The 27,640-nt window shown below is 39.2% G+C and overlaps 1 protein-coding gene across 8 annotated transcripts in view; it reads right to left on the bottom strand.

Moving 5' to 3' along the window:
• Window positions 1–25,908, bottom strand: part of CIT (citron rho-interacting serine/threonine kinase) — a 74,847-nt gene extending 48,939 nt beyond the window's left edge. For 7 of the 8 annotated variants that reach the window (XM_026119024.2, XM_026119027.2, XM_026119030.2 and 4 more), the window contains exons 1-13: window positions 25,843–25,908; window positions 25,408–25,533; window positions 24,514–24,655; window positions 23,109–23,284; window positions 21,643–21,744; window positions 21,288–21,430; window positions 20,196–20,289; window positions 18,549–18,752; window positions 17,197–17,350; window positions 9,531–9,711; window positions 2,490–2,595; window positions 1,475–1,618; window positions 19–138 (exon numbers count right to left, since the gene is read on the bottom strand). In XM_026119024.2, coding sequence (XP_025974809.2) covers window positions 19–138; window positions 1,475–1,618; window positions 2,490–2,595; window positions 9,531–9,711; window positions 17,197–17,350; window positions 18,549–18,752; window positions 20,196–20,289; window positions 21,288–21,430; window positions 21,643–21,744; window positions 23,109–23,284; window positions 24,514–24,655; window positions 25,408–25,503 — 1,662 coding nt within the window. In that variant the 5' untranslated portion in view covers window positions 25,504–25,533; window positions 25,843–25,908. Of the gene's footprint in view, window positions 1–18; window positions 139–1,474; window positions 1,619–2,489; window positions 2,596–9,530; window positions 9,712–17,196; window positions 17,351–18,548; window positions 18,753–20,195; window positions 20,290–21,287; window positions 21,431–21,642; window positions 21,745–23,108; window positions 23,285–24,513; window positions 24,656–25,407; window positions 25,534–25,620; window positions 25,769–25,842 lie in introns of those variants that run through there. The other variant, XM_026119025.2, reaches the window with a different exon arrangement.
• Window positions 25,909–27,640: the final 1,732 nt, after the last annotated feature.

Genomic DNA, 27,640 nt, shown 5'->3' with positions numbered 1-27,640 from the left:
CCAAAGAAGCAGGTATACCTGTTCTTTGATCTCTTGCAGTTTTCGGCTCTGTTCTCTGATATCATGAAGTAGCTGTAGTGCCTTATCGTCTTCCTGAGACACCTCCATCCGTGCCTGCTCCAGGCTTCGCTTTAAGCTCTGCAGAAAGCAAAGTGTTCAATACACAGAGTCTTTAGCTTTGCAGATGGCTGCATAATAAAGATCTTTAACTATGGAAACTCCTCCTTGAATATTGTAAGGCATCATAAATTGAGGCACCAGTGGTGAAACCCTGAAAAATTCATGGTGAGTGCTTCTTCCAGCTGGATAGAAGCTGTCCGTTTTACAAACCATCGTCTACTAAACTGAGATCTTAGCTCAAATCTCTACTTCCTCACATCCAGTTTGGAGACTACAATCAAACACAAATCACAAAAGACATCCATTATTGACAGCATTTATCTATCTTTTATCTAGACACAATCCTTCAACTTCATGTAACTAACAATCCTGTTCATTTTTTTTGTTGCTGTTCAAGTGAATTAAATCCTTTAGTAACTGTTAAAGCTTTTAAAAAAGGCAGAAGAACTGCTTCAGGATCTCACCACATACTTTACCTGCACATTTCAAGACAGATCAGTAGTCCTTCTATCAATGTACAGTTGTGTATCATTCTTCCCCAGAAAGGTACAAAGTTAGTTTACTTATTTACCTAGTAGATTCTGGCATGGGAAAATCACTCAGCCCAGTTTCAAGCTATATCTCTCCCAACACACATACCCATCGGGAATGCTTCTCAGTTCTCTGAAACAGAGTAGTATCTGGATTTTTGTTCTTGGTAGGAGAGGGGAAACAGAGCAATATACCCAAATGCAAATACAGAGACTATTAGCTAGAATGAAAATACCCTCACCAGAATCTTGCCAAGACAACAGTGCAAACGTTCTTAGTCCCTGAAAAATGGTAAGTGACCTCTAAAGACATGGCTTTAGGGTCACATTTTTATATTCTATCTGAAAAACAGCAGCTGTCCTAGCATCATTCCTGCCATTATGTGGGGAAACAGGATCAACCTGAACTCAGAATACCACAGATTGAGGCAAAAGCATTGCCCCATCTTACTTGACTTGAAGATTTCCCTCTAGCTACTGATTAGGCCCCATCCTCCTCTGGCTAAGAAACTTGGAAGAAGTCAAACCCAAGCATGTTCTAGCACAGTTGGTAGGACAAGAATTGCAGATAACTTCAGCAAGACCAGAACAGTAGTTATTCCTATATAATATTCTAAGCAGCAGGCACTAAAACAAAAGTTTAAGTAAAGCTGTCAAACAAGCCTTTACAGTACTCTGCAAACAATTTAGTGATCCATTTTCGATAGATGTCCTCTCATATATTCTCTCCATCAAGCACCCCACTGAAACCATGATGGAAGAGAAAGCCAAAGACCACCAGACTTCAGGCCTTCAGAGGAAAAGGGACTAGTGTAAAGGCTCACACTGCATTCTGTGATATAGGTGGCCAGGTCCTGCTCCAGGAGGGATCGCTGGGTCTCAGAGGCTTTCAGTTCCACCTCCTTTTGGCTAAGTACAGCCTCCACCTCTGACACTCTCCGGTGCAACCGCGTCATTTCCTGCTCCATCTGCAATAAATATCAAGAGGTTATAAAGGGGGCTTCAAAAGGCCTTGTTAACTGCTACTTTCAGACCTCTGTGAGGAATTTGTCTCCAAGAGACTCCTAGCTAAATTCTTCCAAATGGTGTTTAAATTCCGATACCATTGTCTCTGCTCCAGGAATGCACAGTTCTTCTCAAGGACAAGTAGTAAGTCTAAGTCACCCCATTCATTCAAGCTGCTTGTTCATATTCAGTCATTCTTCGAACCCCAGTTAGCAAAGAAGCCACAATCATTTTTCACCTGATTTGCGGAGATGGGTCACTTTAACCTTATCCCAAATCCATGTTGCACCAGAAGATGGTTCCCCCCCATCTCCTTGTCAGGAGCAAATGGTCAAATCCAGAACAGAGAAGGGAGAAAGGTAATTGAACTCTCATAAAAGTCTCAAACAAGCAGTGAGTTTTAAAAGACTCCACTGGGTTCCCTTTATTCGAGCACAGCAACTGCTATAAGATGTTCACCATAACCAGTGATGTGACAACAGTTACATAAGTAGAAGCTGATGAATTAAGAAGAGAATCTCAGAACAGAATTGCTGTAATTGTGCGACTGAAGAAGAGGAGGCACGGCCTGCAGGGAGAAGCGGTCGTCTGTGTCATGCTGAGAAAAGGACTGTTTAAAATCCAGAGCCACTTCTTGTTAAGATAAAAGTATCTAGAGCAACAGCAAGGCCTAAATTCATCTCCCTTTGTACTGGACAGGAAGCCACCTCACTGAAGGAAAAGCACTTTGCCCACCACGAATCTGGATGATCAGCAGCATCTGACAGATTCCTTGACATACAGTGGTTGTAGATTCCTGGTGCAATGGAGATGGCCAATCGCATAAATAAATACCTTGTGACACTTGTCCTGGGCGTCTTGGAGTTCTTTGCTCTTGAGAAGAAGTTTCTTTTCCATGGAGCTGACCTTGGCTGGAGAGTCCAAACTTGAAAAAACAGATCTAAAAGAGCAAAGCCAAACAGCGCATAAATATAGGCAAAAGGTACAGAAATCATTGCTTATGCAGCCTTGGTAAAGTCATTGGGCACTTGTACTAGGATAAAAGAAAGGTGCAGCAACCACAGTCTAACAGGTATCATGTCAGACCAAACATATGATAAAACCTGATGACACTACATCATTATTAAATAATACATAAGCTCTTCTTCTAGTAATATTAATATTTTCCATCAATGATTTTTATGTCAGAGTACAGAACAATAAACCACAGGAACATTTTTGCATAACTCTTGTACAGATTTATAAGTGTAACAAAAACAAAGCATGAAGTCATTTTAACCATTTGGAAAGATAACAAGTTTTCAGAGACTTGCTTATTTACTGTACCTTATTGTTAAATAGATTTTAAAGCTATAATCAAACGAAGTACAAAAGCACCAAAAATTTCAACATGTAATAATCTGCACTGCAGGAAGAAGAATTTCATTTTGTTAGTTACCTTCTGTGATTCAAAACTGAACTGAAACTTTCCCAGCCCGACTCAGATGATCCCACGAGCTCCATCAACATCAGTATGATTAGTCACGTTGCAGAACTTCAGAGTTGCACTTACAAGTTGTGTCTCATGAAAAAAATTGCTTAACTGCACTATTCAATGCATTTGGATTCCAGAAAACTGAGGAAAATATTTACAATTTTTTAAGTTTTCTGTCTAATTGGGCCTCTACATTTCAAAAGTTTACCATTTCTGTTAGTTAAAATTCATTCTAGAAAAGGATAAGAAGCCACTCAATGTTTTGGAGCATATTTTTAGTGTTTTTCAGTCTTAAATATGTAATCTTCAATCAAAAAAATTAAGTATATGCATCAAAATATAATATTTAAAATCACATTCTCCCTTGCATAAAATGATTCAAACTAGATATTTAAGCAGTTAATGATGGAACCAGTGTTAACTGATAGTTGAAAATGCATAAGTGCAATGGAGGTGCTAATAAAAGATCATGCAGTCTGCCCACACATTGCTTTCTGATTCTCCTGGCCACAGTTTGGTATGCAGCCAGTTATCCCCATGGAGAGAAATGAGCTTTGAGCAGCTCTCTGCATATAGCCATACACCCACACACAGCAGCACAGTCTCTTCTTAACACCAAGGAAAGTTTGCTTCTATCACCACCATTTTCTGGGAAAAATCTACTCCTAAATCCAAATACATATGCAAGATAGTCACACACACAAAAAATGGATTTTTATGAAACTGCTGCAGCAACATATATGTACCAAAGCACATCTTAAGTACCACCACCTTAGGCGGCCATTAGGAAACATAGTCTAGCAGTGTTTCAACAATACAAGTATAGCATTTCAACGATCCAGATATGATCAAGACTGAATAAAAAACAAATCTTAAAAGTGAATGCTTTTGTTAAGCATTCCTCTATTCCTGGTCCAATCAATCCAGTCCATATTATCATATTTAAAAATCAATTTATAAAGCATGACTACACTCCTACAGAGAAAAGGCAACCATCTGAGAAAGATGCATACTAAATCTCATAACAGCTGGGTGTACAAACAAGGCTAAAAATGAATAGTTGAGAAAAGCAGTCTAAAAATACAAATTAAAGCTCACATTAACTAAAAAAGACACTAAGGAATCTGCTTAAAAATGTAATTCAAACATGTAAATAGCTGCAAATGTGTACTTATAAGTCTGAAAATCTTTTGGTATTAAAAAATTAGCTTTACAGCACTGAATTGTACTGGCTAAAGCAATATTTTTAAAGAATTATAGTGTCATAATAATTCATAATTTTTATTCTGTTCAAATCTGAGGCATTAGCAAAGAAAATTCTAGCTAGTTCTTATCAAACTGGTTTTATTTCCTGCTTCTGTTTCACCTCCCTAAAGGGCCCCCTTTTCTTTTTTTTTTTCAATTTTGCTTATCTATTTTATTTGCTATTAAAAGAATCACAGCATAATACTGCAGGCACCATTTTGCAATTCAAAGATTTCCCCTGGAGAGGCAGCTGAACCCTTCCCAGGCGCTGCAGCACAGGAGTCAGGCAAGCAGGCTCCCAGCGCAGCGAAGGCCGGTTGCTCGGGCAGGCGGGATGGGATGCGATGGGATGGGAGCGGACAGAGCGCAGGAGCCTCGCGCGGACCAAAGTTTGAATTTCCTCGGCTGACTCTAGAGGGAGCTGCTCCTCAGGGCTGGTGTCAGTTTTGAAAGGAAAGCAGAGGTTACAAACTAGAACTACAATCTTCCTCAACACTGATCCAAAGCCAGGAAGAAACACCTTAAAAATATATGTCCTGGTGCCATGACCTTCCTGCCATGGAAGCAGTATGTCTTATCCCCAAACGAAGCTGATGTCAGCTTGCACCAGACACAGGTTTTAAGTGACATCCTTTCCCACTAATCTTTTCCTCTGTACAAATTATATTAGAACAACTTTATGAACATCCCTACCAACCTTCCAGCTATCAGAAAGGGGGCAGAGGACATCAAGAGAAACTGGATATCGACTAATCTACTAAGCCTTGTCACGGTGGCACAAGCTCCCAAGAGGCTGTGACAAGGTCTGGGGCACTGGTACTTTCGTCCTCAGTCAGCGTCACCTCAGAAATCAAAGATGTCCAGTCGGACACCCAAAGCTATGCTGCAAAGCTACCGTTCAGGTTGGTACCGTCTCCGAATGTTTCAGTTAATTAACCGCTACATCTGGGCCAACTCTCGTAGCACAACGGGGCAGTTTCTCTCACTTCTGAAGTGTGAGGAGAAAAAAAGACCAGTAAAAGGTAACCAACATACATCAACAAGAAAATTGCAACAAAAGATGAAAAAAAAAATTCTCAAAGTCAAGTCTACAGTATACCAAGCACTGACAGCATTAGCTGCGCCAATTTATTTTCAAGAGCAGCATTGCCTGCATGACTAATAAACAAGTTAAACTTATAGCTGGTTATCTAGTGATTTCACAGCTATTTCAGCACCAGCCTCATCCAGCGGAACGATCAAATGGCGCTAGTTGTGTAAAAAGCTCCTCCAATCTTAACAGTATTGAGAAGGGAAAAAAATGTATATCAGTATAGGGAAAACTACAGAATGATGCTGGGGTATGGTACTCGCATCTTAACCTCGCTCAGGCATCACACCTCTTCCCTTCCTTCTCTGTCCTTTTCTGCCTCTCTCAGAAACCCCCAACTCACCTGCGCTTCTTCCTTCTCCTAGCGATCGACACCATCTGTCCTAATCCTGGCCCCCTCACAACATGCCTCTAATCTCATCCCCCGTCCCTCATGCTCTAGTCTTTTTAGCATTATACTCATCTGTACCTTCCGCCCCCTCGTAAATGCTTGCTCAGGCCTAAAAAAAACCAACCCAAAACAAACAGTGATACCAACAATCTGTGAATAGAGCTAGCTGAAGCAAAGCATATTTTTGGTACGCTTGTCCTCTGTTTCCTCTTCAATCTATCTTTGGCGAAAGAGCTTACCAGAACCCTACGAACTGTTGGACTAAATCAGTACTTTTAACATTTTTTTGGAAGAATGCCCCATTTTATCTCAGGATTTCATAATGACAATCACAAATCCACACCAAATTTTAATTTCAAAACCCTGAAAAATACCACTTCTCATGATCCCACAAAAAATGACTTGGACCACTTACCGTGGCCTTAGAGACCACAATTCAAGAACTACTGGGTTTAAATTTATTATACTCTGGAAGATAATTGTAAAAAATAAAAACCCACATCAGCAACTGAGATAAGGTACTGGCCCCACTGCCAACCCCGCCTGTGAGGAATATATCTACAGATTGTGGTTTAGCATCTATTTTTTATTAACCTACTTTTTGTTCCATAGGTAGTCAGGCTCTTTCAGCTCCTTTCTCCCATCCAAGCAAAGGGAAAGATTTACATTGCAATTTTTTTATTTTTTAATCTGGCATTTATCTTATGCCTTAGGGCTTCTGCTAGTCACCTGCAAGGGTCAAGAATAATTTTCTTTCACCACTTGATGCATAATTCTGGCATCGAAGGATTTTTCTTACTTCTCTTAAGCACTGGAGATCAGCCATAGCTAGGGGGCAGGAAGTAAGGTGGGGCTGGCTTTTAATGGAATTAAACTCTCCATTGCCTGTTATCCTGCCACACGCTTACACTCAGGCCCAAACCAGCAGCCAGATTTGCAGTCGGAAACGTATCTCTCCCCTGAGTCAAGAACTGAGAGGCCATTGTGGGAGGAGGAGTTGGTCCTTCTCTGCAGCATGATCCCACTTCCTAGAATCACATAGGCAATTTATTTAACAAACACTCTGCTAGTACAGGAACCTATGACATAAGCAATGCCCTTGATTTCTCCTGATTGCTTCCTACGACACGTTATTGTCATGCCTTTTGCTCTTTGGTTAGATCTTAAATTTGCTATGGGGCCAAAAATTCTTCCCAAAACTCATGGTATGTAACAACATATAGAACATTTTCTCACTACACACCTACTATATAATTTCTGGCAACTAGTCTAAATGACTTAGGTGAACGCTTCCAGCCCTATGAGGTCAAGAGTATAACCCTAAACTTCAAACCTTGACAGATCTCAAAATAAAAGCAACGAAAGTTTCAAGGACCTTGTTAATGGCACGCTGCAGTTGCCTGGCCTAACTGTGAGCAGCAGTAGAGGCATTAGAGCTATCATGCTGCAGACACAGGAAAACAGATCTGCATCACTTAGCAACCATAAGGGTAAGACTTTCAGGGGAAAGGTTTTAAGAAGAAAAATTCTGCACTGATAAACTTGACGACTTAGGTCTTTGCAGAGAAGGAATCCCAAGATTCACAACAGGTTTTTTTAAGCCTACCCCCATTTACTGCTCTCTCACTCAGCTAGAATTTAGTATTTATGCCAACTTGGGTAGAAACAGTACTTAATCTGTCAGTAAAACATATACCACACAATAGACATTTTATAAATAAGAAGTTAGCTTTAAGTTATCTTTACATCCCAATGTTGCAGTGATATTGAGAATAAGCTATTCTCTGCATTAGTTTAAATACAGATATTTTCCAGCCCCTGTACACGCTTTGCCATATTTAAGTAGCCTTTTTAGAAGAAAATGCATGTATTTACTCCTAAAAATATAAAATTGCATTTATTGAGATCTGTTCAAAAAGAGAATTCACTAAAATATTCTCATATTAAAATTATTTGGGAGGAAAAATTAAGTACATGATGTCATTATATTCCAGTACAAGAAAGACCAGGCCATAGGAAGCAGAACATAATTCCTCCAAAACACATTAATCTCTATATTCTTTTGCTGTACCCCTACTCAGCTATTACCAAAATGCAAATATAACTTCAATATGCATCTTTAATAGCAGCTCCACTAAGAAAGCACACCAGTCAATCTGCTACATCTGTATGACTGTTCAGCCTTCACCCCCCAGCACAGTTACACTATTGCTCCTGAGACTTCACCTCCAGCTCCTCCTCAGTTCCAGTCCTGGGCCCCTATTACATATACATCTTTACCAGCATATCTACGTTCACTGTTGAGCCTCTTCTGACTGTTACACAAATGGTCATCTAGTCTTGATAGATGGGGGATAGTTCCCCAGGCAAAAAAGATAACACCGTAAGTTATTTCACTTATAATTCAAGATACACTTTAACCGTAAGTATCTACAGATATAACACTCCATTTGTCTGATTCTGCTGACAGTATTAGATTATTTCACCACAACAATACTTTTTTGGTTGATATGTCCTCTCCCTTGTCACAAAAGCAAATCTACTAAGGAGGGACAATCAGAGGCTCCCTTTTTATTACTGGCATAACCATCACATAACCTTGATTCATGGTGTGGGCAAGATCAAAGATGTCAACAGTATCACCCGATTTGGTTGCACACTTCCTGTAGAGCAACTATCATGATCAATATGACAGAAAAATGAAAACTTGATTAAGACAGATTGACAGTGAAGTCCCTTATGGGAACTAACTAGCAGCGATGAAAGACGGTTGACACTAAAACACAGCACCTTAGTGCATTGAGTCACTAACCCAGCTAAAGCCAATGCATTCCTGGGAGGTCTCATGATAGTGAGGTAAGGACTTCTCAACTTAACATGCTGCACTGATACTTTTTCACTAGCTCTATCATCAGGAACTAACCACCCACCACACCAAATGGTTTATACCATACTATTTATATTCTTCTTTTCCTGACTCCATTCTCTCCAAAATCATTTTTTCTTCCAAATGAAAACCAGTTTTTCTAGATCGTCACCTCTCCCAACAAACACACACCCTGCATATTTCATCTGAATCTCCAGTCTCCTAACACATAATACAGCAATGTCCAGTCTTCAGATTTAACTTGACCAACAGTAAATCCTGTCAGCTCCGTAAAGCTCCTTCTCTGGTTCACTGACCCATCACCACATATTCCCAGATTAGTGGAGCTCCATCTCTGTGGATTACTGATTCAACCTTGTACATCCCAGCACTGTGGTGGCCAACCTCTAACCGAATAAAAAAAAAACCCCCACACACATTTTCCGTCTCTGAACTCCTTAGTATTTTCCTGCTTTCAGAGATCGGCAATACCAGACATGCAACCACCTACTGCTCCCTGGTTAACAGCAACAACTAATTCAAAGTATTTGAACAATGACCTTAAAAATAACTGCTTCAGAATCAATCCTTCTATTTGCTTCCCTCCCCATCACCCCAGAAATAATCACAGAACGGTAGGATATGCACAAGCCACAGCAGCAACAGCTAAAGCCTGAATCTGGCAGCTTCCCGAAGGCAGAGTGCAGACCAGTTAAAATAGCTTTTCCCCGCCATGCACCATCCTCACTGTAACAAATCTTCATATTTTTCCAATGGTCCTATTCACCTAAGCAATAATTCCTACTTACTCTGATCTGAGGATCCCCAGTGTCTTGATGAATGAATACCCCACAAATGGCAAATCTTCACCCGAGAAGCCTGCTGGGTTCAACTGGCGCGTAGAGGATAAAACCCGCGAATTCTTCTCTGGTTCATCAAAATTTGAGGTGTCATCATCAGACTTGAGAGTAGGAACGAAGGGGGGAGGAGCTGGTTAAAAAAAAGCAAGGAGAAAAGACAAAATTCAGCTACAGTTCACTCTGCAGCAGTCCCACTCATTCAGTGCTTGCAATGGCACTGCAGCTCCTGCTTTTAATCTTGCTAACACAAGCAGACCGAGCTGCTGCTCTCAAATCGTATTACAGCAACAAGAGATTAACCCTTAAGCCACCAACATGGCTACCACTCTGCAGGCAGAATGTCTCCCACACTGATTAAACTGGGTTTTAGGCTGGGGGTTTGGGATTGTTGATTTTTTTTATAAGCACAGATACATTGAATCAAATCAAAGCACCAGGCTAAGAAGATTATCACTGTACTACACCTAAAGGTAATTCAGTTGTGAATCATCTAGAAAAAGAAAAGATGTCTCCAACCTATCCAGTTAGTGAAGACACCACAGGAGAATGTAGCCTGATGCTTTACTAGTCAGGTAAGAGACAATATCTACCTTTTCATACCACCAAGAATGTCCTCAGTATGGGCTTCTAATAAACAACAGACTGGTCTTTCTTCCGGAAGATTTTAATAAACTATAGATACTGAATCCTAACTGGTCTTTAGGAGGGGAAGAAAGATCAGTAAGATTTTATTTCTCCAAAAGAGCTTGCTGAAGACCTGGAACTCTTGTTGGGACACCACTGCAGTCTGGCTCTGATACAATCAGCTCTGAAGAGAGGTATAAACAGCAGGAATTATAATGTATTTCTCACTATAATTTCTAAATTGGTACCAACTTGTTAAGCAGTTGTTTAGTTTCAGCTAAGTTTCGAACCTTAGCTTCAATTTAATTAACCAACAAAAGGACAAGTTCTTCTCAATGATGTGCACCCCAGTTACCTGCTGGCTTGGCTACGTGTGTGAAAGGAATGAATGCAAAAGCCTGCTGTGTAATTCCTACCTTGTTAAATCACGTTTTTGCTCTCAGATTTTTTTTTTTTTCAATATTTCATCACTCAGGTCCTCACTCACTGCATACCTGATCTCTTTTTGATTTGGAGACAGCTCTTCAGCCAGCAACTAGAACGCAGCCCATTGTTACAGGCTGATGGAAGTGTAGTGTGCTAAAACCGTTACCATGGATCCAGTATAGATCTCCTGTAGCTGAAGGGCTGATGAGAACTGAAGAACGGGGAACAACCATTACAACCCCTGCAGTGCAGGCTCCTGCTCCTCACTCTCTGCATGCTCGAGTTTAACCCTACCTGCCTGCATCGTGACAGATGCTGATGCTTATCTGACTGACACAGGCAGAATGAGTCACGGCTGGAGCTTGCTAGCTCCCTCTAGGTTGCCAAAGCCTTTCACAGCCTGCTTTTTAACTCTTCATTCTCTAGACAAATGTACGTTTAAACTACCCACCAGACCAGCATTAATAAGCAAAAAAAAATCTGTCTGTATAAACTGCCAAATCAAAACTGCACATGCATGCTTCGTTAGCAGCTCCCCAAGGAGCCTTTCTGACACTGCTCCCAAGCAGAGAAAGGAGAAATTCCACAAAGCAGAGAAGCTGCTGCTCACATAGAGTAATTCCAAGTACATTAGAATGAGATAAATGGGGGAAAAGATACAAATTAAAAAGGTTCTGTATTAAGCAGTCTTGCTTACTGGCTCCAGAGCATTTAAATTTTTGGCAATATCATGCATTGGTTAAGTTCTGATATTTTACTGGTTATGATGTATATTTAGAACCAATGTAATACTGGCATTTATATACATATTATTTTGGAATACAGGTTATTTACAGGAACTGTACTTTAAAACAAGTTCACCTAACATTAGTGTAATGTCCAGCTACTCTTTCATATGCTCTTAACGATTAATAACATAGAATCAACAGAATACAGTCCATAGGTATATCATCTTTAATGCAAATGTAGCCCCAAACTCACAGTTAACTTATAGCAGAGCAGGATAAATAAATTAATTAATATTTTTTAGTTTAGCACCTCTGCTGAAATAACTTTGAACATCCTATAGGAAAGAGATTTTGTGGGCTTTTTTTAATATTGTCTTGGAAGATCCACAGAGTTGATGAGGCAAAATAATACGGAAAGCAGCGAACTACTCACTTCATATGGGGAAGCCTAGAATCTTTCTTAAAGAGGTAGCAAAAACAACATACCCTTCTTTTTATAATGGTATAACAACCCTGTTATATACTCCTCAGAGTTTGATAGGTAACTTCGGCTTCGAAAGAGAGAGCTAGAGTTTTACTTTTCACCAGCGAGTAGCTAAGAAGCTCTGACGAGCACTGAAGAGAGTCATCTTCAAGCCACTACAATTAAAGTCTTTCCTCTTACCAAGAAGAAGAATTTGTAGTCAAACTACATGCGTAAAAGAAAATAGAATTTAAATATGTCTAAGATCAGCATGCCCATAAAATGATCAAAGGCACTCAATGAGGGAACAACGGATGCAAAAAAGGGACAACTGAAAGCGAGACAGACCAAAGTTTTAGGGCTGCAGGGAGACTAGTTTAAAGAACAATCTTTTAGACTGCTGTTTTATTTAATAAAAATATATCAAGACGACAAATAGTGAAGACTAGATTGAAAAATAAAGAAAAAAGCCTTTCTTCTCTTGCATTCAGTAAAGGCCCATAACTAACTTAACAGTCCACAAACTCTGCAGCTTTGTAGAATAACATTGTTACAGTATTATTAACATGAAGTATTAGCAACTAAAAAGAAAACTTATAACAGTCCTCCAACAACAGCATCTCCAACTGTTAAGTGGTTCTGAACTGTCAACAGTGACTGAAAATGATAATCTGAACTTCTGAAGTTTCAAGACACTGGTGAAAAACTCACTCAGGAATAAAAGGGAATATCCTTAGAAATGAAGAATAGGCTAGATCCATCCTGTCTGATTTTGTTAATTATTTGGCAGCATCTTCAGTTTCCTTTACTCTTAAGGAGTCCTTTTTGCCTGATGTCCAAAAATGCTGAAGAAATGGAAAATTCCTGTAAAAAAAAAAAAACTAACAAAGAAGAGCAATTTGGTTCCCAACTGTGGGTCCCATGGTGAAATTATCTCTAGTGAAATTATTATTTCTTGCTTAAAATTAGGAGTGTCACATAGTATTTTTGGAACAAGATGAAGATTAGTGACTGCAAGTACATAGATGTGTTTATGTATCAGAATACTCTCAGTTGCTTCTTTAAAAGGAGGAATCCTTTACTAGAGGTCAAGATAAACCTTTGCGAATCACACATTAAAACCATGCCATCACATCTGACAAGGTCAAAAATTTGGTCAAGGCACTTGCACTTTTTCTAGGCTCACCCAAAAGAGAGGCAAAACTATTACTGAAAAAGACAGGAAACCTGATGCTTTTAGTCTTCTAAACTGGGTTGGTATAAGGACCTCTTTCTGCCTCCGACATGTTACAAACGAATGTACATGTTCTGTTTACCATTTAAAGTATCTTGCAGAGAACTGCATGTTTTAAAAAAGCCAATTGCTTGCCTAGATACCTCCCCACTTGTGGAAGGATGTAACCCTCATCCATCTGTTCCATAGAATGACTTTCAGAGGAAAAGGGGGTGTTGTAGCTTGCTAAGTTAAAAAAAAAAAAAAACTGCAGTATTTTATCTAGTTTATCATTAAGATTACAAAGAATGGCTCTTATGAAAAGAAGCATCTAATTTTTTTTAAACTGTGGACTAGTGTATGTATTTATGACTAGTTCAAGGAATACTGCCTTAATAGCATCTTTCTATCCTTATAAATTATTTTCATATAAGTTGAGAAAACAGACACTGCATTTCCCCTAGGACAGTGAATGACTTAACTGAGATACAGAATTTAGAGGAGATACAGAATGTTTTTAAAGAATAAAAATGTGTCTTTTCTTGATCTACAAGGTGATCTATATATACTTTCTGGAAAGAAGAATCTGCACAGCCTTTTTAAGTAGGTTAGGCATTACTCTTCCTCATGCTTTGAGTCCTATTTCAGCAAAATGTTACAGAAGAAAAATAGAAAATAGCAGCTCTGAGTGATACATTTAAGAATGCTTAATCTAAGACCACCTGAACAAAGGTATTATACTAGTTCTAACCAATTTGTATAACACCATCTTTTCTGTTCTCTCAAGACAATGATCCAAAAGGCATACATTTCTGTCAATAAAAGTGATCTTCCAAATCTACATTAGCTTAATTAGTGATCTCCACTAAAAATAGAAAGTCAATACATTTTTCTGAAGATAAACATCTAAATGAAATATCACAGTATTTAACATACTGAATGCCAGCTTTGGAGTCCAAGATAAGGAAAAGAGTCTGGGAATTATGAACATAGAGATTTGGGTTCCTGCTTGTTTAATAACAGAAGACAGCCTTGAATTAGTCAACTCTTTTTCCAAGTTCTTTCTTTTGCAGGAGACATTCATTCTTTTCTTCCATATATTTAGATTCCTCATACAAAACTGAATTTGCCATGCCATTTTCAAGACCTTCTAAGACTGCAGTTACAAAACAATTCTGAAAATGAAAGACTCTTTATGCTACCCATAAATATCTCGCTAGATTAAGACACAAGTCTTCTGAGCATCTCTCAGCTAGCTTTCATTAGACAGATTTTTGGTTCTAAATTAAACAGCTGATATAATCTATGAGTTTCAAACAACCAAATCCCCAGATTGTACAGAATGCAACCTTGTTGCCAGAAAGTCAGGTATGTTATTCCCCATTCTCTACCTGTAATTTTAGATTCTTTTCAAGGACTCAAAGAGTTTTGTTCTGAACTTTCCAATCCAAATCCTGATTGCTTAACTGAAACACAGCTAGTAATATAATGTTTATTCTAGGTAAATAAATTCTAAAATATTTTCAGAAAATTCTGTCAAGTAAATCAACACAACCTTTTGGAAGAATTTTTTATAAGCATTAGAAGGTATTAAATAGCAGAAGTCAACAAATACAGACAGCAACATCTGTAAGTGTTGTTTCAATACAATACTCCCAGGAAGGGGAAAATTATCTATTGAGCAAGATTCAGTTAAACCTCACCTTGAGGTTTAATAAGAGCTAGATTTTGTTTCTGTAGGTTAAGAACTGCTTCTACAGACACATGCTACTTGAACCCAAGAAGTTGGGAGTTTTTTTTTTGAGGCAACTATCTTTTAGGAAGGGCTTTACATGCAAAGTCAAGTGTTTCATAAATTACCATAACTACAAAATATAACACTGAAAAACCCTTTAATGACACTTTTTTAACCAAAAGTAGTACATTAAGAATGGTTATTCTGGAACTCCCAGCATGATAGTTTAAATACCCACAGAGCAGGGATACCAGTTTTCCCCACCACCACCACTTTTCTCAGTCTGAAATAGAAATAACTTTCTTACTTTACAGTCTAGAGAAAAGTCTGTATGTGCAGACATAGAATTTATTTAACAAAAGTCTGTCAGAGATAAATTCATGTTCCATACTGCCAAAATTGACCACATTAACTTGTTGGACTGAGAATCCTAAGTGTAAATCCAAATCCTGTGACCTCTTCCAGCACTCACTAGCTTCCCAGTTTTCTGAGGTCTCCATTGCTGCAGTTAAACACCACTATCATAGCAGGTCAAGATAAGAAAGAAACCTTTAGCTTTTAGATAGTCTGGGCCAAACCTGTCAAGGGTTTTGAGCAGAAAGACAGAGACACTGCCCTGAATAGACCAGCAAATGGAGAAGCACTGCAGAGAGCAAAGCAATAGGCGATGCATTTAATCTGCTACTAAAAGCAAGAGGACTGCTGTGTTTTGTGCTAGTTGCAGTGGGGGTTTATGATGTATGAGACATAACGACCAAGTCAAGGGTCAAAACTGCATGATCTTCACCATAGGCAGGTCTGGATATTACAGAGAATGATGCAATCCACTGGCCAGCTGTAGATAAAAATGGGATTTTTTAAAAAATCCCAGATGACTGTGTCAACATTTAGAAGGATATCAGGACTGCCTACCAGCTTGTCAGTCAGAATCACTGTTGTCACATGAAATGGCAAAACACTCCCAATTAACTTGTGCAGTTGTGAGAATGCTGGACTGACAATTGCCAAGGAAACCCCAGAACATATGTTCACATGCCATTTTTTCCTGCATCTGAGATAATAAAATACAAAAGCAATACAAAAATTTCAGAAATGAAAACTGGTGGCCTAGACAGGGTTCCAGAGAAAGAAGGCAAAGGGAGCTGAAGTTTGAAGTATATGCTGAAATTATGGCAAAGACTTCTCACTCAAGGCTCAGTGGTTCTCAAAGGGTAGAAACAATGGCATTTGATAGAACAGAAGCTCCACAAGTTCAGAGATAATGAATCAACAAAAAAGTGAGTAAGCATTCGGTGGAGTTGACAGTTGAAGTGCTAAGATAGTCATCAAAAGTAGAAGCTTAAAAATTTATCATAGAAATTGGATTGCAATCATTGTTCTTCTTAATACAGAGCAGTATATTTGATAAAGAATATAAGGCAGACATGTTCCTTGTCTACATAATCTTACAGTCCAAATAATTTTAAATAGCATTCAATACAAGTCAGACACTTATAGATCGATGATCTGTGAAATATTTGCTTTTGACATGGTCCTGGTGTCTCAGTACTTGCAACAACTAAATTTCATTACTTGCCTAGCATTATAACAATTATCTGCATAGAAAAATATGTGCTACACTGGTTTTATTCCATTCCTAGTGGAAGAAAAAGATTTTTGACAAAAAAAAAGTCAGATATTAACCCCAATAAGTTTGAAGAAAAATTCCGAAGCCCCTATGACCTCTGATGTTTTATCACCTAGAGGAGCTAAGAGAAACCTTTTCTTTGTCGAATCACAACAAATGAAAGAAGAGAAGCTGAAGACATAGCAAAAAATTAATCATGAGACAAAGCCAAAATTAAGTAGGCTAAGAAGAACACACTGGTGCATTTTAATCTGAGGAAAGACATGGAAAGGATTACTTGGATCTTCCAGGCTACTTCCTGCAGTAATATGGGAATCACACCATAATTTCATACAGAAATTTATTAAACTTCATCTTACTCTTAACTTACCATTTCCACCTAAGAGATGTTAATACATCTTATCCAAAAAGCAAAACAAATTGTTCCTTGATACCTACCTGCTCCAGAACACAGTCGTGTTTTGTTATTAACAATGATTCAGATCAAACACACCTACATACTCAGATTATATAAATTTTCATGTTATCAGGAAATATGGCAATCACACCATAATTTCATACAGAAATTTATTAGACTTCATCTTACTCTTAACTTACCATTGTCACCTAAGAGATGTTAATATATCTTATCCAAAAAGCAAAACAAATTGTTCCTTGATACACACCTGCTCCAGAACACAGTCGTGTTTTGTTATTAACAATGATTCAGATCAAACACACCTACATACTCAGATTATATAAATTTTCATGTTATCGAGAAATCAGGAATTGTTTATAAACGCAGTATTATTCTACTTACAGTTACGGATGTTATCCCAGTCAATTTTAGAAAAAAATGAATGGCAGCAGAGTCCTTCATAACCCAGCCTTTCCTTCTGCCCACAAAGCAGGCTCTGGATCAGATCAAGAAATTCACTACTAACTTTCACATCCTCTGGGAACTTCAAAAATCTCTGCATTAGAAAGAAAAGTATTTCTGCTCGTAAGAAAACAATCCCAGAACAGTAAGGTTCTTTATTTTCATTATTCTAAGATATGATAGGCACAAAGTGTAAATATTTATAGTACACAAATGAGAGAAACGAGTGTGTTGTGGATTTTTTCCTAATAGATCTTTATACTCACTTACTGCACTAAAGACAAGAACACAGAGCAACCACACCAAATCAGACAAATGGTAGACCCAGCCCAGACTCCTATGGTGAACAATGGTCAACAGCATACACAAAAAGAAGTGCAGAAATTCCTGCCAAACCTCTGGGATTTGCAGCCTAGGAATTTTCTGAACCAGGGGTGATGTCTCTGTATTTACTAGCCTTCAAAGAATTTTTCTTCTGTGAATTTGTCCAGTCACTGCTGGAGCCCACGTAAACATTCAGTAGCTGCAAAATCCTGTGGCAAAGGGCTCCCCAGCATAACTGTGTGCTGTGTGCAGTATCCTTGTTCATTTGTTCTATAGTTACTACTGGCTACTTTCATTTGATGCCCCTAAGTCTGGTACAATGGACAATCACTCTCTATTCCCCTCCTCCCAGTTGGACATGACTTTTTCAGTCCTACTAACTCCTACCATTCTACTTGCTTTTTGGAATGTTACTGAGAAGTAAGCTAACATTTTCATAGATTATAACATCAAGATCCTGTTCTGGAGCCCACCGCTGGGTAAAGTCGGGATACCTTTCCCTTCATATGTATTGCTTTGCATTTATTTACAATAAATTTCATATGACATTTTAATCATGCGGACACTCAATACTCTCCTTTTGCAACTATTCATAGCTGGCCCTTGTCTTACTATCCAGAAAAACTGGAAAATTTATCAATCTACAATTCATCCTTTCCATTCCTTTTCTAGATTATTTTGGAGACACTGCAAATATAATCACTTAAGATGCATAGATAAATCTTCCTTAATTCATGCATTGCAGATGGTTATTTTTAGACAGCTGTTAAAAAATAAATTGAGATCTCTACAATATGGAGGCACATATAAAGAAAATACTAAACGCATCATAAAGCATATGTATTCTAAATATTTTATAAACATGACAAAGTAAGAGACATCCATAAGCTTCTTTTTTTCATCTGTAAGAACACATAGCCTTTAGCTACAGCCTTTTTACCCAAGAACATGGAAGGAGTTCTCTCTACCTGGAAGTTCATAATGTTATTGAAAGTTTTTGCTGAAGTCCCTTCTGTGAATGGAGATCTTCCATAAATCATTTCATATGCAATGACTCCTAAGGACCACCAGTCACATTCTGGACCATAAGAAGCTTTGCCATCCCCATTCAACCCGGTCAGCATTTCTGGTGCCATGTAGTCTGGTGTGCCAACAGGTAGCTTGGCATTTACCTAGAAATAAAGATACACTGAGTGAAGTTATAGCTCTTGCTGTTTGCTGTGACCTCGATTATAAAACAGTTTTTTAATCTTAAACCCTACAAGTAAATTTTAAGTAAGGGATTTCATGATTTTATCAAATTTTGCCCAACTCTGTTAAGCTTTTTGATACACAAAAGGAGTTAACAAATTATGAGATCTAACTGTCACTAGAAATTACACACAGTTGAAGTAAAGGGGATAAAAGAGCAGCATTCTAAAAAGCACAGCATTACTAAACACTGATGCTTTAAGCAGTATGCATAGCCATAATGCAATACTGTTTCAACTCGTATTAACAAGGACTTCACAGCTGAAGTTTCAAGAACCAGTCAGGTAGAGGCATAAATGTTCCTGCCCTCATTCCATTCTGTTTCATCCCTACCTTTTTACCTTGTGTTCATGATCAGCAAAATACTAGTATTCAAATTGCTAGAGTGCTTAGCAAAGGTAATTCGGGAATCCAAATTGCAGTAATTTTTACACTGTGAGTGGCATAAAAGAGTGAAACAAAACAGCAGGGAGACTAACACAGAAACCAGAAGACTGAAAAGGTAGACCACATGAAAAGAAAACAAACTGAAAAGAAAAATGCAATACAAAGGAGCATTAAAAAGGGAAGACTAGGGAAAACAAAATACAAAGGTCACAATACTGACAAAACTCTATAAAAAGTCAAAATCATAAAACAAGTGAAGGCTCCAGTGTATAACTTTATGTTCTGTCTTAGATATATTTTAATTTCAAATTCCCATTTTAAAATGTATGCAATCTCCTAAATTTAAAAGCAACTTATTAAAAACTTTGCCCTGTTTACAGCTTTGAATATATTGCTTTTTGGTGAGTAATGCTAAATCCCAGAACATTGGAATGTGACTCATTATAATCAAAAGTTCCCCCAGTCTTCAAAACTATGCCACCTTAGTTACAGCAAACACAATTTTCAACCCAATTATGAACAATTCATAAGTACATGTCTTTCCTTAAAAACACAGTATTTCAACTACTTAAAGACTGTGCTGCAAGCTAAGGTGGCTGCAAAATTAGTACCACAAACTCAAATCCTTAAAGAAAAAAGTTTGATATTAATGCAAAATACAGAAAGATGAACAGCTGTGAGAATCTAAAAATATGATTTTGCATTGCAATACAGCATCATGAGAAAGATTTGCTGCTGTCTTACTCATATATTAAAATGTGAATAAGCAAATACATACCTACTAAGAGCTGCAAAACATACTCAAGTTCATGTTTGAAAAGCCATTTATAAGTGGAAAGTATTATTACTAACAGATTTCATATTGGACAAGAAAGGCAAAAGAAAAAGGTGCCATCAAGGAACAGACAAACTTAGTTTTCTCTTTTTGACTGGACTGTCCAAACAAGCTATAGACAAAGTTAAATCCTTGTTATTACCGTTCTGTTTACTGTCATTTTGGCCGCTGACCCAAAGTCTACCAGTTTAATGTGTCCAGTTCGGTCAATGAGAACATTCTCTGGTTTGATATCTCTGTAAGAAAGCAGAAAGCAATCAACACCTTTATATACTGTTCTCTGCTGTCATGTCTAGATAACAATATCTCCCTTTTCAGCTACACTCAACTCTGTGTTCAATTGCATAAAACCCTAGCAGTGGATTACTGTGGGAGTCTTATTTCCAACTGTTGTTCTGCTTGCAAGCTGACATGAAAGTAGTGGAGTTTAAGTCACTTCATGGAAAGTTAACAGTTGTTGACAGAAAATGGGAAAAAAAGGTGGTTTTGGATTGAGCTATCATGATCCCTTGACTACATTGTAATTGAGTTACGGTAAAGCATTATTTAGCTTTATAAATTTCCTCCCGACTTATTCTGCGCTTCTGTCAGACCCAGGCAGACACCTTGCATTAAAAAGCCACAGCGTATGTTCTAAGTGCAGCAAATAACAATGCTTGGAACATACACAGCACTTCATGACAACTCCAAAGTCTTAGAATGGAATACATTTATAAAATGCTTAAATGCCAATACAATTTGAAAATGTACACAGTAACCTTGATGCCTTTATTTGATCTTTATAAAACTCCTGTCATATTTAACTATTCCAACATACTATACTGTCCTGTTCACCAACCAGCAAGCAACAAGCTTTAACAATTCCACTAATTTCCTCTACTAATTGGTGCTAAACACGACAAGCATTCAGTCCTGGAAAAGATTTTTATTTTTCTACAGTGCAACAGAAAGGCTTCTTTTTACTAAGCTTCCAGAATATATATATATAACAGTCTTTTTGTGAAATTAGTGTGACCTTTACATCAAGGTTAATGTCTTTAGCTGCTGTTAGTTGGTGTACGATTAGTTTTCTAATTTTCTCTCCTAATACAATATGTGAAATGCTGTCCTTGAAGCAGATAGAATAAAAAAAACAAAAAAAAACCCAGAAAACAAGAATGCATCATTTCAGAACACTGATTCCAGAATGATACTGATTAAATATTGTGTGCAATACAAAGCAGTCTTTACCTACCGGTGTACATAGCCCATCTGATGGACACTATGAATGGCTAACACCAGCTCCGCAAGATAGAACTGTACCATACTCTCATCCAGTTGGTCCTCATATCGGTTTAAGAGTGACAATAAGTCCCCTCCAGGCTGATACTCCATAACCTACGTAAAATTTTAGAGGAACAGATGTAGTTCATATATACAAAAGACTTTCCACTCAACTCCTACCTATTACACTGGACATATATCAAGCAGTGCCATGTAATGCAGGAAAATTTACAGAAGATGAACACTTTTTGGCCATCATATTGTTCTTAAACATGATAATAGTAAAGTCTTCAATAGAGAAGAAAAGAAACAGAAATAGGCATTACCAAGTAGAGATTTTTCTTGTCTTGAAATGCATATTGTAACTGTGGAATCCAGGGACTGGTATTCTGAGATAATATACTGCGTTCTTCCTCAAAAAATGATACCTACAGAAAAAAGAAATGTTCAGTTATATCTTGATTAAAATGCGTTCAGATACATTAGAATGCCCTAGGTTCATAAAGATGCAAGTCTGCATCAAAGGCCCACATCCCATAAAAATTACTAACAAACCATCAAATGCCATTGCCTTGTGATGTATCTTCAGAAAAGTAATTTTACTCCTCTGTGTTTCCAGCTCCCCTCCTCCCTTCTGTTGTCTAGTTTGTTTTCAGTTGGGCCGTCCCTGCAGCAAAGGCCAGCTCTCCTTTCACACTGGTGAAGCATCTACCAGTCTGGAGTGCAATCTGAGTTGACTCCATCTGGACTGGCCCTAATAAAATAAAACTACTTTCAAAAGAAGCAGACAAGAAGCAGAGCAGATGCTAGCATAATTATGGGGTAGCATCTTACAGCCAATTCTGTAATAAATTCAATGGAAAGTTGAATTTATTAAAACACAAGGTTTTCTTGAAATCATCTCTAGCAATTATTTCATAATTGAGGGTTGCAGCCAGACAACAAAAAATTTTATTACACCGTTCATTTAAATCAATGTTCCCTACTTTCACTGACCGAGAGTCAACAGGGCTGAGCAAGCGTCATATTGAGGATAACATCATAGCTTGCTCTTCTTGTCAAACTGTGCCACAGGAAGAGTAATTTTAGTTTATCTTCATTTCTGAGGGCCACAAACGCTAGAGAATCTCAGGAGCAGTCATGTATTGCTGTGTAAATTAGATATTGCTGTGTAAATTCCTGAGGCCCTTCATGGAGCATCTTTGTCCTACTTCTCATCTCTCAGCAGTGAAAGATTAACTTCTACTTCTCACCAAGCTATGATAACCACCCCCATTACCCTCTTTAAGTTTTCAAATAACACCTTTCTCAAGCTAGTGAGGAGCTCTCCATCAAAATCCAGTCACTACATTGTTTGCCTTCACACCCATTCTTGACATTCTACCTTGCTCTTTAAAATAAAAAAAAAATGGATTGTGTGAATATTCAAGCCACCATTTATTAAGCTGATCAATACTGTCAATACTGTGTCAATATTTTCTTCATCTATTTGTATCCATCTACTGCTTCTTGTCTTATAATTAGATAGTAAGCTCTTTGAGGCAGGGATTTTTTTCTGTTCTTTTTCGCAATTTTTTTGTATGTTACCTCACCCAATAGATTCATGGTCTATGACAATGGCTGTTAGACACAGTAAAGCTATGCACAAATACTAATACATTCCATTACTGATACATAGGATGATCTTTCCCAGATTACATTTTTAATCCAAGCCTAACAGTAGTAACAAAAACAAAATGGTCAACAAACTGTAGTTTATGGTTCTACTGTCATAACAGAAAAATATACATACGTGCTCCTGCACCAACAAGGACTCTTTGCTCATCACCTTCATAGCATACACATCACCAGTAAGCTTCTCTCTTACTACTTTTACATCCGCAAAGTGACCACAGCCAACGACACTCTTTACTTCAAAATCCTTCACAGTGGGTTGCAGTTCTCTTAATTCAGCTATAGTCTCTGCATCTATAAAAGTAACACACCTATTTTACATTAGCCAACTGGCCTTTTTGGTGAGCACAAGATCAGCAATGGGGAATAAAAAAAACAATCTTTCTCAAGAAATATAAAATCATTTCAGAATATGCTTCCTAAAAAAACATCATGTATGAATACTAAAAAAGGCAGCATTAATGCATAGTTAAGATTGAAATATGGTACATACAAAAGAATCAGGAAATGTTAAGACAGTTCCCATAGCAACCATAATTCTGTCCCATTCATATCATCATAGGCTGATAGTCTCTCTTGTTTCTAATTTATTTTCAAACATCCTCTGCCAATACAAAGCGTATTCTCCAAACAGGGGGCTTCACCCAGCCCAGTTCTCCAAGTTCAAGTGGCAGGGTTTTCTCCTCCGCCTGTGGGAGGCACTATTCCATTGTCTAACAAATAGCCATAGACCTTTGTTTCAGATACTCAGTCTAAGTATGCATTGTGCTAACCAGCTGCTCTCTGTAGAGTGTTCCAAAAATTCTTCAGAACCCTGCAAACAATTAATCTTATTTAATAATACCTAGAAACTGTTGGATGGAACTACTGCAGAGGGCATGATAAGTTACATTAAACCAAATGGCATTCTATTATATCTTAACAGAAAAAGTTCATTGCCCTATGCTTTCTTGTGTTTTTTTAAAGAGTCTGAGCACATTATCAGTAAAATGTTTATTCTGACAGGAATTATTTCTGAAGCACAAAATTGTTACCTACAAGTTATACACGCAAAATAGGGAAAACACATGGAATTCCAAATATTACTTCAAGCTAACAGAGCCAAGTATTAACAAGTTTCTGTCTAGATCATTTTTTTCATAGCTTTAAGTCACGTCCTGCTCTCAACTTTTGACACCCTTCTATTTTATATACTTGGAACTTTGCTCGATGCAGTACTCTGAGAAACTTTTAATGAAAGTGCCTCCTCAACAATAAATATAGTACAGTCTAAGAAGGATGCACATTAGAGTCACAGCACTTCAAAAGCCACTGCAGTCGACCTTTTTGCACCTGCACAAAGCCTTAGTAATATTGTCAAGGTTCCCTGTGCAATGTATAGTCTGTCCACAAAAAGTCACATCCCCAAAGTCCTGGGCTAAAATTATTAACAAATTAAAGCAACTAAAACACTACTTAAACATTTGGATTCTTAACCGTTATCTTTTAAAATGACATCAGGAAATTAGTCTAAACAAACTCACACTTCTTGACAAAGTTGCCAACATGCTTAATCTTCATTAAAGCTGGGTTTCTGCATTCTTCAAAAAGAACGAATAAAGAATCAAGGATGCCTTCCCGGGAGAGAGGAGACATCTGCTGTTGAGTCACAAAGAGTGGCTTCCCCTGGAAAAAAAAGGAAGCAACAGCAGATGGAGTCTCAGACAACAATGAAAAGCCTCAAATCAATAACATATGTATAGAGCAGATTATATATTATCCATTTAAAAAATCACTACTTTAGAAATTGGACAAATAATGCAGAAGCATGTGTTAAATAGATCACTCTATATATCTGTAAGAGCTGTTACAGGTATGGTACTTCTAGATAAAGCAATCTTCTAAAGGTTGCTGAAAGCTCAAATCACAGCATTCTTGAAATTGTCTACATCCTACTAATGACTGGCTTTTTCTTGAGATTGTACCGTATGCGGGGTCTTTTTCACGGTACAAATAGCTTAAGCAGTCAGTATCAATATTAGCTCCAGAAGGAAAAGCTGCTGAACCTCGGATGATCAAGTAGCAGCTGGTTTGGTAAATCCATCTCATGACAAACCCTCAATTATGTCACCCATAAGAAAACTGTGGATTATAGGACACAGAATGCGATATTCCACTTTTATCTAAGAAAGGCCGCTTAAGCTAAGACATTAACAGCTGTACACAGTAAGACCAGCGACTCCCAGTTGAACTTTGTAGCAAACTGGGTACACACTTTGAGCTTTAACAAGCTTCCCCTTTCTTTTACTCCCTTCTCCGAAAAAGCACACAGGTAAAGTTTGACTGTCCACACGACCACACAAAACTGTATCTTTACACACTGGACACCGCTCCAGAACAAACAGAGACCAGCAAACCCCGCGGCAGACGCTCTTTACCTGAAAGAGCAGATTGAGCCGGGAGACTCGGCTCGCGATGGGCTCCATGGGTCCTGGCTCTACCGCGTTACGGGCGCCACATTTGAACTTCAACATCTTTAGGGGTTATCTTGGAGAAAAGCCCGCCTGGAAAGAGAATCGGGGCTGTCAGGCGGAGGCATTTCAGGGGGTGACGTTAAAAAAGGGGGGAGGAATAATTCAAGCGATATTTACATTTATTTAGAAACAAAGTTTATTAAAACTATCAAGCTTGAAGAGCCTCGCGGTCCAGGCGCGAGCCGCGGTGTTTGGGGCGAGATGGAGCCGCCGTCCCGGTCACACCGAGCCCCGGTCACGCCGGAGCCCCTGCGCGGCCCCACTTCCCCTCCCCCGGCCGGGGCGCGAGCCGCGGCCACCACCCACCCCGCGAACCCCCGCCCGCCGCCCCGGCTTTACCGCCATCCAGGTTTGAACGCAGCGAAGGGCGTGGCCCTGGCGCCATCACTTCCGATGACGCGCGCCAGGCGCCCCCGCCTCAGCCAATCACGAGCCGCGCCTGCCGGAAACGCGCTCGTCACCGTCCGCGGCCTCCCTCGGGGGCGCGGCGCAGCGTCCTTCCCCGCCGCAGCCACCTGGGGACGTCAGTCGTGCGTCACGCGCCCGAGGCGGGCGGGTGCGCGCGCGGGCGGCAGGGCGGTTAACGGTTTTAACCGCCGGGCTGGCGGGCTGCCCGTCCTGCCTGCTGCTGAGGGAGCGGGTGGCGGCCGTGGGCGCCCGGTGCCTCGCAGGAGGCTTCCCCCGCTCTGTGCCGGGCCTGTCAGCCGCTCCCTCCCTCCGGGGTTAGTGGGAAGGGAAGGGAAGGGAAGTCCGTGAGGAGACGTCCCCGCACGCCCGGCGGGGGTGCCGAGCGGGGAACGGGGGAGACGAAGGGAAAGGCAGAGCAGGTCCCCCGCAGCCTTCAGCAGGGATGAGCCGTGCTGGGTAGAGGCTGTCAGCTACTGCCACGTGCTTTCGCTCAGACATTGCTCGGTTTCATTCCTGTAAAGTGTGTGCCATTGCTTCTAAATTTTAACCACCCCCCTTGCTTTTTTTGGGGGGGGGGCGGGGGGGAATCTTGAAAGGCAAAAATGACTCATTCCTAATAGTTCCGACTGGAGCTGGTTCAACCGTAGGCTAGACGTCATAGTTGGCAGCACCTAACTGCAAGGTAGGACTGCCAGAGGGGAAATAAAAATTATGTTTTCAGAAGCTTTAAGTTTTCTTTTGCAAAATGCTTATTTAACCTTTATGTTCCAATTTTTACACGGTCTGCGAGGCCATTTTATTCAGATACAGGGTAATTAGGTTTCAAGTGAAGTATTGGTGAAAATGTTCCAGCTTGGTATCCACTCCAAAATGTCAACGTGCCATCCATCAAAATGCTAAGTGGAATGCAGCATGACCTTGTTTAACAACAGAGCAGTGCAGTGATGTCAGTGGAGAACATCAGTATGAAGCGTTGATGGTATCTGCAAACATCACAGTTGTGCAGAAGGCATGATGCTGTTTCAGAGTACAGTTCATTGTTACACAGTACTTTGGCAGCATGTAAGTTGGTAACAGAAATCTAGGTGATGGGGTTCCCTAAAAATCATGTTGCAATATAGTGACATAAAAGAACATGTTTTGCTATCCAGCAACGATTTTAATTATGCTAATACTGGCTTGGCATCAAGCTGGTAAAGTAATGCACTGGGGGATTACATTATGACTTTATACAAATCATTTTGCAGATTCGTGCTTCCTCCTACCTCTTCCAGTCCACCCCTGGAACACTGACATATTTTCAGTATAATTCTTGTCTCAACTTACATATCTGGGTTCACTTCAAGTTATTAAACCTGAAAGAGTTTTTAAAATCTAATTTATTGTCCACCACCTGCACAGCCAATTTGCTTTTTGGATTCCAATCAGGGAGGATGCTGTCATTGCCTATGTCTCCTTCACAATTGCAGTGCCTAGGAATGGTCAGCTCGTAAAAAGGAATGCTACAGAAAGCTTCTTCATAAATTGGTCACTTTTCGTACGAGTACATTTTAGGAAAATACAACATCGTGCCTTAACATTCGGAACCCTATCATGTCTAGGGGAGGTATGTCCTAGATCTTGGGCAGTTCTCAATTGTCTGCCATCTCGGCCTGAGAGGTGAACTTTAGGCTCCTCTGCAGCCCTTTCTGCAGCCTACCTTCTCCTGTACAAATGCTGTAGCTGCATC

This window comes from Dromaius novaehollandiae, chromosome 17 (genome assembly GCF_036370855.1).
Source record: "Dromaius novaehollandiae isolate bDroNov1 chromosome 17, bDroNov1.hap1, whole genome shotgun sequence".
In the NCBI taxonomy this organism is placed as follows: domain Eukaryota; kingdom Metazoa; phylum Chordata; class Aves; order Casuariiformes; family Dromaiidae; genus Dromaius; species Dromaius novaehollandiae.
This window is presented reverse-complemented; position numbering and strand designations above follow the sequence as displayed.